At 40.0% G+C, this 16,454-nt stretch overlaps 1 protein-coding gene across 3 annotated transcripts in view; it reads right to left on the reverse strand.

Moving 5' to 3' along the window:
- The window catches only part of itgb8 (integrin, beta 8), a 115,253-nt gene that overhangs the window by 86,240 nt on the left and 12,559 nt on the right, over positions 1-16,454 (reverse strand). For all 3 annotated transcript variants that reach the window (XM_068009075.1, XM_068009081.1, XM_068009067.1), the window contains exons 4-5: positions 8,532-8,778; positions 8,279-8,444 (exon numbers count right to left, since the gene is read on the reverse strand). In XM_068009075.1, coding sequence (XP_067865176.1) covers positions 8,279-8,444; positions 8,532-8,778 — 413 coding nt within the window. The remainder of the gene's footprint in view (positions 1-8,278; positions 8,445-8,531; positions 8,779-16,454) is intronic.

Here is a 16,454-nt window from a genome sequence, read left to right on the forward strand (position 1 = left end):
TGGCGGAGACGGAAGATAATGGCTTCAGTTCTCCAAATATTTAATTGGAGGAAATATCTGCTCATCCAGTACTGAATGTTGGATAAGCAGTCTGACAATTTAGAGACAATGGAGAGGTTGAGAGAGGTGGTAGTGAGGTAGTGTGAGTGACGTCAGCATACATGTGGAAACTGATGTGTTTTCGGATGATGTCGCCAAGGAGTATCATGTGAATGAGAAATAGGAAGGGGCCACAGATAATTCCTTGGAGGAGACCAGAGGTAACTGTGCAGGCATGGGAAGAAAAGCCACTGATGGTGATTCGCTAGCTCTGATTAGATAAAGAATGGAACCAGTCCCACCCAACTGGATGACGGCAGAGAGGCATTGGAGGAGAATGGTGTGATCTACTGCATCAAAGGCTGCAGACAGGTCGAGAAAGACAAGGAGGGAAAGTTTACCTTTGTCACAGTCACATAGGATGTCATTTGTGACTTTGATAAGAGCTATGTCAGTATTGTGGCAGAGGCAGAAACCTGGCTAGAGGGATTCAAATATGCAATTCTTTCAATGAGTCTTTCAAAATCCAGAAACAATGGCACAAATCATTTATTGTACTTAGTTAAACAGTTTTCTGCCCTCCAGAGCAAGATTTACAGTCTCAACTGTTATTTGAAGAGTTAAATAGCTGATGAGCCACTTGGAAGGCACAGATTATATCCCAGAAGTACTGACTGGGTGCCAGTAAGGCCAATTAATTGAATAAACAAGTAGAAAACTTGAGTAACATTTTCATTGTTGCTATTAAATAAGCAAAACATGCTAACATTAACTCTTCAATTTCTAGATGTGGAAAACATTCACAACATATCTCAACCACAAACTCAGGACAATAGTGCTGCTACACCAATATGACATTTCTGTGTCTCTCACTGGCCAGCCTTTTGGCCTTTCCAAGGAGGTAAACAGCCAATTTATCCCTTATAATGTAAGATTCTTTTTGAGAACTGACAGTTTTGTCCTCCTGTTTTAACATTGTTTGTAATGCAGGTTAGTTTCACCAGCAGGAGAGAGAAAATGACAACCAAAATCAGTTTCCACTGGCGCGTTATCTGAAAAATGCATTCATAATACATTTAATGTGCCGCAGATTGCATCAGTGTTGCTGAGGTGAAGTTTCCATGCAAACTCCATTCGCATAAGCCCAAATGTAAAACCTTCAATCAAGCAGTGTAATCATTTATGACTGGAACAGGGTTGATAGGGCCTTAAGGTGTTTGGTAAAGTTGCATAAAAGACAAGGGGGAAAACAAATCCTTTTCAGAAGAAGGCTGGAGATCAAAAGCTAAGCACGCTTCTCTCATTGTTCAACTAATTGATATCACTGCAACACAGCAGGACACACCTGTGAATATACTTGTCTGCGGGTCAGAGGTCTTTTGTATCAGATCAATTGACTGAATTTAAACTAATTGCTGCTGCAGGAGAAACATACCTGGGCCAATGGCTTCAGGTGACTGCTGGTCAGTTACTGATGCTGGACTCAAGTGGCCATGGGTACCTGTGCACCTGTGAATCTGGGTGCATTGTGATGGTGAAACAGGTTAGACACCAGGCTTTCACCTCGAGAATTTGTCTGTGTCAGTATCCTATATGCTAATAGTTTAGGTAATCTCAGTCCTAGTACAAAAGTGCCCCTAATTTTGTGATTAGCACTGAGTTAGCAGTCTCACTTAGAGAAACCCAAGAATGGATGGTGTGTTGAATAGAAAATGTCACACCCTGCAATAGAGTTGCTCTCCATAGGTTGCCACTGTAGTGTATTGATTGGGCCTAAAATGGAAAGTGTTCCATTCCTTAACACGAATGTCCCTCACCTTGGCCACAAAAATAGTTTTAGAAAATTGTAGTATGTCATATTTATACACAGTCCCCAATACTCCTACTCTGCATTTTGTTTCAAAGATAAAGAGCTATCCCGGTTATTTCAAAAAGCATTTGATGAAGTGCCACACAACAGACTTGTGAGCAAAGTTATAGCTCATGGAATAAAAGGGACAATCGCAACATGGATCCGAAATTGGCTGAGTGACAGGAAACAGAGAAGTGGTTAATGCAGGGTTGTGCAACCTTTTCGGGTGGGGGAGCCACATTACAATTTTTGTCTTACATAGGGGGCCAGTGAGACAATTTCAGAAAGATAAAAGGCATTAAAAATTTATCTTACTATTAAATCAAAATAACAACAAATGTGCATTTTTGTGAAAAATCTGTAAATGAGAAAATTAATTTATTGATTTACTTTCTCATCATTATGTTGGACACTGATTTAGAGAGATACCTGGCATTTTTTGCTTGCACCAGTAGTCAATGTTTGCCCACACACTTGTAGAGATTCGAAGTATTCCAGATAGATGTCCATCTGTCAGGAGTGATCTTGATCACTCTCTCTGTTCCCCCTCTGTGTTGTTCCTCCCCCCACCCCGTGACATCCCTCTCTCTGTCTTCCTCCCCCCCCCGCCACCCCTCTCCCTCTCTGACAGTTTGCAGGGAGCGGGAGTGTTCAGCACAGAAGCTTTGTGGTTGGTCAGTTTTTAAAAAATAAAATTGCTAATCAGTTTCACAGCTGACAGATGCTGACATCAGGAACAGCAGTTTTCCAACTTCAGACAGATTCGGAGTTTTCTAGTGGGCTTTTTTAAAAAAGTATGTGGTGGAGGCAGGTTAAATCGAGGCATTTGAGGGGAAATTGGATTGTTATCCGAAATAGAAGAATGCGCAGGACTATGGCGAGAAGGCCAGGGAGTGGCATTATGTAAACTGCTCTTTCGGAGAGCCAGTGCAAACGTGACAGGCTGAATGGTCCCCTTCTGTGCTGTAACAATTCTGTGATCCCAACTGCTTGCCACTTTTCCAAATTCCTTAATGCCCTTACTCCTCAGTTAAGTATCTTTTCTTTTAAATATCTCAACTGATGCGTTGCATTCCACAACCCTTCATTTGAATACATTTTTCCTGGATTCATTTTTAACTGGCTTAATTCTAACTTTAGGGTTATGTTCTAATGTTTTAAATTCCTGTGCTCGAAGAACTTTTCAACATCTATTCCTGTCAATTTTGTTTTCATTATTTTAAACTCCTCAATCATATCAGCTCATAACTGCATGATTTCTAGGAATATAGTTCAAGTTTACTTAGCATCTTGTTATAACTGCCTTCATCTTAAGCATCATTGTAAATGTTCACTGAACATAATCCAACGACAACAAATCATTCCTAAAGTGATGGCGGTAATTTTCACCTAACCTTACCTGATCAGATTAGATGCTTTCTTATATCCTGACCGATTTTACTGTCCAATTATTTCAATGGAAAGTAAAATTGGGAAAGATGTAAAATAGGTGGTAGATCCGATCTTGTCAGTTTTCCACTGGGTGGCTTAGATTAATATTTAGTCCTGATGTGCCCAATACAGAGGGCATTATTCCAAATGAAGTTTGATTATCACTTTGAAGAACTGCTACAACACTTTGTTCTATCCATTTTGTGATGAGGCCCAGCATCCTACCGGCCTTTCTTAGTGCACTTGCATGCTTGCTGTTAATAAGTTATGTACTTGCAAGCTTAAATCCCTTGTTGATCTACCCTAGCACTTCCCCATTTAGACTGCTTCGACAGCTTTCCTTCTTACAACAAATGTGTACCAGCTCACACTTTACTACAGTAAATGGCATCGGCCATTGTTCTGCCAACTAGCTTAATATATTTACGTCCTTTTGCAGTTTTTTGATCTCTTCACCATTCACAATACCTCCAAGCTTAGTATTTTCTACAAACTCAAAATACAGTTCCCTGTATTCCCAGATCATTTCTATGTGAAGTGAAAAGCTGGGTCTACGGCCATAAACCTTGGGGAAGACAGCTAGTCAATACAAACTAATTTAGGAATTTCCTATTATGCCACTCTCTACTTCCCAATCAATGCCTTATCCATACCACTATAATGCCTCCATTTCAATAGGTTTCAACACTAGCCAATAATCCCTTGTCCGTATCATTGTCAAATGCCTTCTCATAGTCATAGAGAGATACAACACTGAAACAGGCCCTTCAGCCCACCGAGTCTGTGCTGACCATCAACCACCCATTTATACTAATCCTACATTAATCCCATATTCCCTACCACATCCCCACCTTCCCTCAATTCTCCTACCACCTACCTACACTAGGGGCAATGTACAATGGCCAATTTACCTATCAACCTGCAAGTCTTTTGGCTGTGGGAGGAAACTAGAGCACCCGGCAGAAACCCACGCGGTCACAGGGAGAACTTGCAAACTCCGCACAGGCAGTACCCAGAACCGAACCCAAGTCACTGGAGCTGTGAGGCTGTGCCACCCCATGTATGTGTATATAATATAAAATAATCAATATATATTATTTATTGATTGAGCCTCCTCTATCTACCATCCCAGTGACTCCAGAATGTAAATTTTCTGCTTACATATTTCTGCAGCAAAGCCCAAATTGCTGGGAGCACATATGTAGCCAGCCCATAATTTTCTATCTATTAACTTTACTCATGCACAACATACATGTCCATTCTGTATCTATTGACATTTAGCATAGCCAGCCTTGCACCCTATTTACAATAGCAGTTTTCCCTTAATGCTGCTGTTGGCTGGAATGCCCTAAAATAAACAGAGGGATTACTGCTCTTGGTGGTGGTTTTGAGCCATGGTCAAAGAAAAGAAAGCCAAGAAATATGCCTGCCAATATATTAAGTAGCTAAAGTCCTCCCATATATCTCAAAGCAATAAACTGGATTTGGCACAACTGGCTTGCGTATGTTTCCTCAGCCACTGAGGGAGATAACAGTACAAAAGAAATCGGTCAAGAGCAACTTTAAAATAGCTACACATTTAATATTACAGATGTAGAACTGCTTTTTTAGTCAATTTTACTCTTATAAATTGGAAGAGTTATAAATGGGACAGTCTCTACTGCATTGGTAGCAGGCCAACATTGAAGGCCCACTTTCAGAAGGGGTTCTTCAATAAAATGGGTCATTAGATTACCTATCGTATGTAATGTTTCCCTCCTGTTCTCTGAAGCAGAAAATTTAACATCTCTATGATTTCCTTTAATTTCTGTCAACAGGTCAGGGAGCTGGATTGTCTCAACAGATTGTTTGCCACTTCTAATAGGAAGAATAAACTAGCTTGATTGTATTGGATTTTTTAATCATATGATGAAAAATGTATTTAGCAATAGTTGGATAAATGGTGTTGGAGGGAAATTTCCCTTTCCTGAGACAGTGGGACCAGTTCTGGAATAGGGGTGGTCAACACAGAATGAATGGGGTTCATCTAAGCAAGGCTGGGACCAGTGTCCTCACAAATTGTCATGAGAAGGGAATATCATGGCAACTAACAGAGACAAGGCTTAGGCTAGGACAGGATTGGGAGCTAAATATTCCAGGTTACAACATGAGGAATAGATTTAGAAAAAAATGTGGGGTGGTGGTATTAGTTAGAGATTCCATTAGAGAACTTGGATGTAGGGAAGATATAGGGAGTAGTGTAAAAGTTTAACTTATTTGGCAAGACATAAGAAATAGTAAGGGAACTGTTACTGTTACTCTATTTGGAGTATATCATAGGCCACTAACAATGGAAAGGAGCTAGAGAAAGAAATATGTAAACAAATTAGAGAAAAGAACAGGATCACACAATGGGTGATTCTAATTATCCAAAGACAAATTACAGTAAGTGACAAAGCAGGGTTTCTACAATGTGTCCAGGAGAAATGTAATCCGGACAAATGTGAGGTAATGCATTTTGGAAGGTCTAATGCAGGTGGGAGGTATACAGTAAATGGCAGAACCCTTAGGAGTATTGACAGGCAGAGAGATCTGGGCGTACAGGTCCACAGGTCACTGAAAGTGGCAACGCAGGTGGATAAGGTAGTCAAGAAGGCATACGGCATGCTTGCCTTCATCAGTCGGAGCACAGAGTATAAAAATTGGCAAGTCATGTTGCAGCTGTACAGAACCTTAGTTAGGCCACACTTAGAATATTGCGTGCAATTCTGGTCGCCACACTACCAGAAGGACATGGAGGCTTTGGGGAGGGTACAGAGGAGGTTTACCAGGATGTTGCCTGGTCTGGAGGGCATTAGCTATGAGGTGAGGTTGGAAAAACTTGGATTGTTTTCACTGGAAAGACGGAGGTGGAGGGGCGACATGATAGAGGTTTACAAAGTTATGAGCGGCATGGACAGAGTGGATAGTCAGAAGCTTTTTCCCAGGGTGGAAGAGTCAGTTACTAGGGGACATAGGTTTAAGGTGCGAGGGGCAAAGTTTAGAGGGGATGTGCGAGGCACGTTTTTTTACACAGAGGGTGGTGAGTGCCTGGAACTTGCTGCCAGGGGAAGCGGTGGAAGCAGATACGATAGCGACGTTTAAGAGGCATCTTGACAAATGCATGAATAGGAAGGGAATAGAGGGATATGGGCCCCGGAAGTGCAGAAGGTGTTGGTTTCGGCAGGCATCAAGATCGGCCCAGGCTTGGAGGGCCGAATGGCCTGTTCCTGTGCTGTACTGTTCTTTGTTCTTGAGTGTTATCCCAGATACACATGTTTTTACTCTAACAAGAAATGTTGAATTTAGTTCTAGAAACTGAATGCAGAAAGAGTAGAGGAACATCCAAGAAACAGCGACCACTGCATATGGTTTTATATAACTTTTTTAAAAATTAATTGCAAACTGTAAGCATATACAGGTTAGTAGATTGGACAAATCGACCTCAGCTGAAGTTTAATGCAGAGAAATGTGAGGTGATACATTTTGAAAGGAAGAATATGGAAGGCCAATATGCATTAAATGGTAAAACTTTAAAATGAATAGAGGAACAGAAAGTCTTGGAACTCAGGACAAGATAATAAGGCATATAGGTTTTATAATTAGGGACACAGAGTGCAAAAATGAAAGAAGTAATGCATTACCTATACAAACCTTTGGTCAGATAATTTCTCATTTGGGGCACTGTACTTTAGGAAGAATGAAGAGGCCATGGAGGAGATCGAGAAGTGATTACTCCAGGGATGAGATGCTTTATGTATAGAGGCTAGATAAAGTACAGCACTTGTCATTATTGTTAGGAGCTCTCATAGTGGTGTTCAAAATTCTAAATAGATATAGCGAGAAGCTATGCATTGGTCGAAGAGTCCGTAACTAGAGGACATAAATCAAAGAATATCACCAAAAGAACAAAGACAGTTTAGAAAAATTTTATTTCATGCATAAATGGTTGTTAGGATTTGGCAAAAGTTCTGAAAACAGACTCCATAGTAGCTTTCAAAAGATGGTTAAATATTCAAAAAAGAAAAATTTTAAAGACTGTAGGGCAGGACAAGGAGAAGGGATTATGGGATAGAATTTTCTAGGGAGTCAGCAGAGATACATTGGGCTGAACACTATCAGGAAAAATTTCTCAGACGTGCACCCATGGGCACTGGATCATATTGTCTTACATCCAGATTAGAAAATCAGGCAGGTAGGGGTGCATGTCTGCAAAGGAACTCACTATTTTCCTTCCAATCTTCCCTAATGATTCTATGGCAATTCTCCAAAAGGAAAGGGGAAAATTATGGTTGAGATGATGTGCTACATCGAAGGTTCAAGGGACTAGAAATGCTATTTGTAATATTAGCGTACAAACATTTAATACAGCAGATAATATTCCTTTATCTCTCAATGGAGGTTTTAGCCTATTTGTGTTTAAGAAGAACATGCTGCGCGTTCATACCCCAATACAGTAAAGAATTTTCAGGCAAGAAATCCCAAACATCTCACCAGACTTTAATACTACAGCATACAGAAAAAGAACAGATTTATTTCTGTCCAAAATCCTGGAGTAATATAGTTGGAAAGAATTTTTAAAACTGTCAAATAGAAAGAACTACTAAATAAGCAGTATTACTTCAATTCTATCCAGTAACATGATTCAGTTTGAGAACACAGCTACAATTTAAAAAAAAAATTAACTTCATGTCCTTGGAATAAAACAAATTGTAATCTTGTATGCAGTTACTGAATGCTTTGATGAAATTCATGTTTAGGTGGTTTCCAGTGGGATTTCTGGGAATCTTATTTGGATAAAGGTCAGGGTAAAGGAATGAAACTCCATTTACGACATATAGTTGAATGTAAACTGGTTCCTCATATTAGCTACATCTGAGTTTCTTTGGCAAAAGAAGTTTTAATCTCTGTTTTTTGACTCTATTAAACAAAACTCACCTCACAAACTGCGACTTGGAGCAATGCATCTAAACCTCCCTCAGGTGTGTCCTCATTTCCAGAAATTCTTTGTTTCTCCACTGCTTTTCTGAATTCAGTTATATTATCAGTCAAAGATAACACATGTATAAACCCATGTGCTGGCAGACAGGATGTTTCATAAATACTGCATTTAAAATAAAAATAAATAAAAATAGGCATTTTGATAATAAACAAAAATTATATTGAACACATAACTGTCAGCAATCATTACCTGCATGGATTTATAAGTTTGTCTGGGTGAATGTTAATAAACGGAGACACTGGCTTATCAACGAACGATCCAAACCCAAATCGGAAATCACTGGAATATTTAGCCATCCTTTGTGATAAAGAATATCCCATGGAGTGTAACCTTTCTAGATTAGCCACCATTGATGCCGATGTGTCAACCAAATGATAGAGGTCCACCGGATAGTCGTTCAGTTGCCGCACTTTCACTATAAAACTTGCCTCACTGCCTGTTTGCCAAAAGGTATGAAAAAGCAGCAGGGTTATCATCTGGCATACAGAGGTTATTTGAGAGATAAAATGAAAAAAAAATGCAAATGCTGGAAACCTGAAACAGAGAACAAATTCTGGAAATGTATGATTAGTATCTGAAAAGTGAAAAGATAGAACATTAATCTATTTTTCTCGGTTCAGATGGAACTCCAAAGCTTTTGTTTTTAGTTTAAAAACTTTCAAGTGATACACACACATATAAGTAGTCACATTTTTAATCAGAATTTCAATTTTATACACATTCTTATAGGAGCTATCCTTAACATTTGCCATGCTATAGCTCTACTAATAGATTGTCCATGATGTTTTTTTAGGGGTAGTTTGAGGACTGGAGCATGTTTGTGATGTTTAGTTGTTCGCCTAGTCCAAGTTGTCCAAATAGGTAATTGTAGCTTCTTGTAAACTCCTGAGATTAATTAGTGGACAATTGTAATTGCTTCTAAATTTCTGGCCTATATTTTTCTGTTACATAAACAACATTGTTTTTTTAAAAAAAAGTATGATGGGCACAAACCAGACACAACATTTTCATATAACTAGACATTGCTGATCATGAATCAGAATATCCACAGGTAAAAGGGTGAGGTGAGAAAATACGCAGGTGTGGGATGGGCAAGTTGCAGATCTACATGAAAAGAAATTTGTAAGGAATCTCCTCAAAGATGGTGAAAGTAAATTAAACAAATACGATCTTTTATTCAGAAGTGTTTTTAAAGGGTCACATATAAAAAATAAAGGGGTAAATTTCCTTGGGTTCTCTTTTACGGCTAAGAAAATTTCTGCTAATAATTTTTTTCTTAAACGGTAGAGGCAAATAGATTTATCCCCACCCCAAACAGTTAAAAATTGTACATGTTTCATGATAAGATGCTCTTCACCGATGATATCAAATGGGAATTGTGTCCCATCTGTTTAAAGGTGTATGTTTCTACTTTCAGGGTCAGAAATATAAAACTTGAAAAATTAAACCAATATCAAACTTAAATGATGCTTTAATTCTTCTAGAACTCACTGGTCACGCTGAATGTGTTTTTACTGACCGTTTTAAGTTCTGTCTCAAGCCACAGTAATACAAAAATAAAATAATAAACTGCTATGGTTACTTCGATCACAGGATACCAATTAAAAATTAAGCTGACAATTTCAAAGTGCAAAATTAGTCACACACACGAGACTGTATTTGGTAGGTTACATTAATTTTCAGAAAAGTGATGGCAGAAAATATTGAAGAACGGATGTGTAATAAAAACAAGCACTCGACAGTGGACTTCCCATGGTGTTGCACATAGTTCGTTCAAGAACATAGTTGCTCTCTTAGCTGTCTGTTGTTTTTGAGTTGTTTTGCTCACTGTCTCTATTTGATCTCTCTCTTACTCTTCTCTCACCCTAATTTATCTGTTTGCTTCTCTTTCTGTCGTTTTTCTTTTATGACCAGGTAAGAAAGAGGTCTAGGGTTCCCTTTCAGCCTTCACCTGGTCTTACTGTAACCAGGTTTAATTTTAAACACACCATGTTTTTAGCTCCCCCTTGGTGAATCCTTGTTCACAGCTTTCCAATTATAAGGCAAAGAAACCAGCACAAACAGGCTTTCTTAGGTTTAAAGAAGTTGAAATTTATTAAAACTTAAACTCTAATTCGGTTAACGCCTACGGATACATGCAGCACCCACGCTAGCATGCATACGTGATACACACATGCAAATAGAGACAGAAAGGAGCAGAAGAAAAATGAAATGTTTGAGGCAATATCTGAAGAGTTGTTGTTACGGTTCTTCGAGCTCACAGTAGAGTCCTTGATTGTAGGTAGATCTTGCTTTTCATTGGGGCCCAGTATTATTCTTAAACCTTGTTCGCTGTAGGAGACTTTTCTCTTTTGGGGTTCATGTGTCTTCAGTGGATTCAGAGGCTTGTGAGAAAGAGATGGGAGCTGGCAGACAGGAGAGGCTGTGGTGAGCCAGCCAGGAGAGATCTTCTCAATCCAGGAGCATTCTGCTTTTTGCCCAAACTGTTTGTACAAATTCAAAAAAAAACTCAGGTTGCCCAGCAGGTTAGTCATGCGACTAGCTGGTTTGACCATGTCCGTTTGTGTATTCGGCCATTTTAGCAGTCAACCTGGAACGTGAGCTCCCCCACCTTCGATTTCTGTTGGTATTTAAATGTTTTTTTCCAGCCACGGCTGATCTGTTTAACAAGTCATTTCCTCGCACCAACAGTTAAAAATCAGTGTTCATGACAAAATTGATGTGCCTCATTCTTGGCATGTAGGGGCCTAGCATGACACTTTCCTTATCTCTCCTTTCAGGTAGGAGTTGGTGGATGATAAGGCATATAAAATGAGAATGTACTTCACCAATTTGTATCAGTGCTGAGCAGCGTAACCAGTGGTCCTTCATCGAACTGCTGGAGCTGCTCAAAACAAAACATGGAAGTACAAAGCGTAAATGGGATTTCCACCAGAGTTGCAATGGTGTAGCAGCAGCAGCTCAGCTCAAAGGCTTTTTCTACCCTAAATTACTCAGTGGTATGTCACCAATGACATCTAGATTTTATGCCCAGTGACTGGACTTTGAAGCCTACCTTGTTTTCTGCTGTAGCTCAAGCATACCTATCTATGTTATCATGTCCTTTTTCATACAAAAATAACTGACCCTTATTCTGTCTGCAAGAAAAATCCTTTGAATAGGTACCTGTAGGTTACTTTGATTTGTTCCACTTGCTCTATCACAAAACTCAAATCCAGTTGACCTCTCCAACTCACCACGTCAACTGGAAGTCCATCAGTCAGGTACTGAATTATTGCTTGTCCCACTGGAAGTCAATACAAGAAATCAAACTGCAAGTAGCCAGTTAAAAAGGTCAGTGTATCAACATTCAAAATGGCAACCCTTACAGAAGGAGTGCTCTACTTCAAAGTAATTTCTTTTTTCAATATCAATCTTCAATTACAACACGGTTGGCAAGAGAACTGTAACTTTTCTTTCGCTCTGTTTGCACTGTCAAGAAAACATGCCACACCAAATGAAGATTTTTAATTCATTGGTTAGAAACCTATATTAAACTTTTTAAAAAGGAGCTGGGATCCTACAGTTAACTTTTTACAAAGCTACCAGCCAAGATGAACACCAGAATTTGCATTGAAACACCTCACATTCCAGGACATCGAATCAGAGACATATGTCTAACGAGATCGTATCCAGGACAATGCATCATGAATTTGGAAGCAGCTAGCATCATCACTTCTAATGGCAAAAAATTCAAAGCCATCTTGGAACAGAACATTAGCAATGGAGTCATAACTCCAGGGGGTGAACACTGAAACAATGAGATTTGATAGAGACTGAAAATGCCTAGTCTTGAATCCAAAACACTGCAAATGAGGACACTGGACAATCACGTGACTGCCTCCCCAACTATGGAAAACTAGCAGTCTTTTGCAAAAACACAAGCTCCTGAGACTTTTTATTCGATCATAGGATGTGGGCATTGCTTGCTAGGCCAGCATTTATTGCCCATCCTTTGAGGCAGACAAGCTGAGTGCTAAACAGACAAGACTCCAGTCGGATTGTCTCTCTCTCCAGAAATCATCGCAAGCTTGCAACTTGTCACCCAAGTCTACCATTGCTACAGACAGAGATCCCGGGGCGGAAAGCCACCGACAACCCTGTCTCCAAGAAAATTCTGAACCAGGTGGGCCAGCCACAAAGTGTACTCCTACCAGCCAGAGACTTCAAGATCACAAATTCATCCAGAAGACAATGGAATTACCTGACCCCACAGACTGTATATTATTTTTCCTTTTTCTGGACACTAATCCCAAACCAGGCTATTTATTATCACTCCGTTCTCTACTTGTGTGTGTGAGATTCTCATGTGTGTATGTGTGAGTGAAAGTGTCGCGCAGCTTTATTATTTTATCTAGATTGTTTTTTATAAGTATAATAAACTAACTTCTTTCTTGTTTAAACTCAAAAAAACCTGTCCAATTGATTCTTTTACGATGACAACAAAGGAAAAAGGTAAAACACTCACTGAAGCAGTAAGCACATTCACTGTTTTAAAAGGAGTAAACCCTGTTGCTGTCAAACAAGGAGAAGGACAAGAGGGGAGCCTTGTGACCCCTCCTCACCTGATCGTAACAGCATTCTCACAGCTGGTATCCCCTGTATATAAAATTGTGCTTTGGAAAGCTGCAAAGAGTATAGTTGTCAACATTAATGCCATTAGACATTTTAGATGAAAAGTCAACACTTTGAGATTTGGTAGACTGTGCCAATTTGTTTCTGTGACTAATGAGAACTTAAATAAATTTACAAACCATCCCCTGCACTAGGACAAGAATGTGCAGCTGTTGTGGTACAAAGTAAACACACTTCATCTAGTGCTAATGGGCAGAATTTTAACAGCCAAGGAGGTGCGCTTGAGTGTAGGTGGGGGGTTAAATCCCCAAAAGATGGCATCGGGTCAGGAACCTGACATGATCCCACCCACTTCTGGGTTTGTCCTGGGTGAGTTTGCAGGCAGGAAAGTCATTGAGATATGCAAAGAGATAATTAAGTTTGAATTTAACCCAGTATTCTGGCTTTAATAGCCAGTGCACATGTTCCCCGAGTTGTCTGCATCTTGCCACAGTCACCAAGACCACAGCATGGAGTGATTGTTAATGGAATTGATGTGTTAGGAAGCCATTAAACAGGGAAATTGCAAAGTTTCTGGCCAGCCAAACTGAGAAAGGCCTCAGATTACAGAATGTGTTTCTAAAGCCTGAATTCAGTACCTTGAAAATCCATTTCAACTTTTTGGAGTTATGTTCAATTATCTTGGGAGTTTACTCACCTTCATCTCAACTTCCTTGCTGTCAGCATTCAATGCAGCAAGGGAATAACTTATACAGCAGTAGCATGGACCTCTGATGAGGAACAACAGGAGCAGCCACACCAGCAGCACCACCAGAAGCCACATCAACAGCAGCAGCACCAACAGCAACAGTAGCTGTTGGAAGAGGAAGGTGCAGGAACGCTCAGCATTCTCGGTAGGGGGAAAAGGAGGAGGAGAAGAGGAGAAACCAGATGTGGCCATGGTGACTGCAACCGCACACATTGCTGTCAGAGAAGCCTGTGATGGCTTCATCCAGGCATGCTTCACTTAATCTGTGTGCATGAGGTCACCCAAGAGTGCCATCAGAAATCCTGTGTCCCCACTGCCACCACCCTCCCCCCACCACCCACACAAAATTCCAACAGTCAAACCATCACATTCACACCCCTTCTTCTTCATAAAAGCTCGTCATACCATTCACCTGAAGGTTACTGTCCAAGGTGAATGTGGGATGCAACAATGTAGACGTCAGGAGAATGGGAAGTTCAAATTAAGTGTTTCATTCATTGAAATATCAACACAACACCATTGTCAGGCAAGCCCCCCACCTGCCAAGAATGAGGAAAATTAATTTCACCACCACATGAACAATGATTTTTAAACTGTTGTTGGTGAAGAAAGAACATGCTTTAAAAACAAAATTAGAGACTTTGGCTGGAGAGATACATTAGCATATCAACAGACAGTATCTCAAAGGCCAAAGGGGCTATTTCATGCTTCAATTTAATCCACAATGGACTTTTGATTACCAGACGTTGAAAGTGGAAAGGCTAGCATTCCAGGTTAACTACTAAGATGGCCGAATACACAAACAGATGTGGTCAGACCAGCTTGGTAACATGACGAACTGACTGTTGGAGTTTTTTGAATTTGAACTACCAACAAGGAATCGGAACTCAAAAAGCTGTTTGCTCCTGAACTGGAAAGACCTCTCTCCTGTCTTCTCTCATCACACTCTCACCAGCTTCGGAAACTATTGAAGACATATGAACCCCAAGAGAGAAAAGTCTCCTACAGTGAACAAGGTTTAAGAAGAATACTGGGCCCCAACGAAAAGCAAGACTACCTACAATCAAGGACCCTATAGCAAGCTCGAAGGACAGTAAAAAAAAAACTCCTCTTCAGAGATTGCCTCAAACCTCTCCATTTTATTTTTCTTCTCTTTTCTGTCTCTATTTGCATGTGCGTATCGCGTATGCATGCTAGCGTGGAGCATGGCGTATATCCATAGACGTTAACCGAATTAGAGTTTAAGTTTAAGGCTTAATAAATTTCACTTTTCTTCTTTAAACCTAAGAAAGCCTGTTAATGCTCATTTCTTTGCCTTATAATGGAAAGCTGTGAACAAGGATTCACAAAGGGGGAGCTCAAAACATAAATGTATTTAAAATTAAACCCTGACACAATAAGACCAGGTGAAGACATTAAAAGACCCCTAGACACCTTTCTCACCTGGTCATAAACCATAAACATGTCTATACACACCCAAGTGAATCCCTTGTGCAACTATTAGATCTTTCTCATTCACTTCCTGTAGTTTCTTCAGAGCTGGAGGCAGGCTGCCCTGTTCTGGCACATTAGATGCCCATGGTGGACATTCTCTGGGTTTTGAAGCCTGTGAGGACCCCACCAAAGACTGCCCATCTGCACCTGTACAGGAGCAGACTCAGTCATTGGGGCAGGAAGTAGCATGTGGGGCTCTGTCTGAAGGTGGGAGATGCAAGGGACAGGAAGAAGTGGGAGCGCCTTGAAAAGAGCCAACAGCAATGTGCCCTTTTCTCCATCTTCCCTCTCATGGTCCACTTGCATTTCCCTGCCAGCAAGAGCTGGAGAGAACCTGGCTGTATTTCAATGAGGTGTTGAGCCACCAAGGTGAGGCTTTCTTCCATCCTGTGCATTTATGGTTTGATGTCCAGCTTGCAAACTAGATTTAATGATTGTATATGGAGATAATGGCACATTAGGAAAAATTACATGGGTAGATTTTACAAATTAGCCTCCTGATACACGATTTCACATGACATGGATGAACAATGAGAACTTGAATGGTAGGTTGCAAACCCGGCACGATTTTCTGTCCATTAAAATTAAAGTGTGAGAGATTGATACAAGATAACCACAGCAGTTTCTGACGATTTCCTGATATGCACTCCCAGAAGGCATTTGTAAACTCAGCCTTGTGACAGGTACTACCATTGAAATGACAGTGTGCATATGATGCCCATGTGCTCATTCTGTGACTTTAAAAAAAAACCAGGCTCTTCAACAGCTTCTCCTCCAGATCCTGCTGGATTATGAAATGGTGTGCAATGATTGCTGTGCCCATTCTCTTATACTAAAGTATCCCAAGTACCATTCAATTATTTCAATGCTGTTACTGATCGACCTGTTTGCCATGACTCTGTAAGACCAACTCCTACTGCAAATGAGAATTCAATATGCCCTTATTATTATATTCCTTATTTACCCCGACCTCTAGCAATTCTACAATTTTCTCAAGAGAAGCCTTGAACAAATACTTGCTCTGCATTTTTTCCACTAATTTACTTACATCCATTTCAGGCCATGAGAAAGACTCAGAGGAGCAGCAATAACAGACAAAACACCCATAATTGTTTATTAGTTTTACTTACTTGTTTCCTCAAGTTCACTTTTTCTTTATGCTATGTACCAGTGAAAAATTGACCCATTAACATTTTAAGCAAATATTAAATATTCTAACAGTTAGAGAAAATTAAACATTACTGAAAAGTATTGAA

Source organism: Heterodontus francisci, chromosome 2, assembly GCF_036365525.1.
Source record: "Heterodontus francisci isolate sHetFra1 chromosome 2, sHetFra1.hap1, whole genome shotgun sequence".
Taxonomy (NCBI): Eukaryota; Metazoa; Chordata; class Chondrichthyes; order Heterodontiformes; family Heterodontidae; genus Heterodontus; species Heterodontus francisci.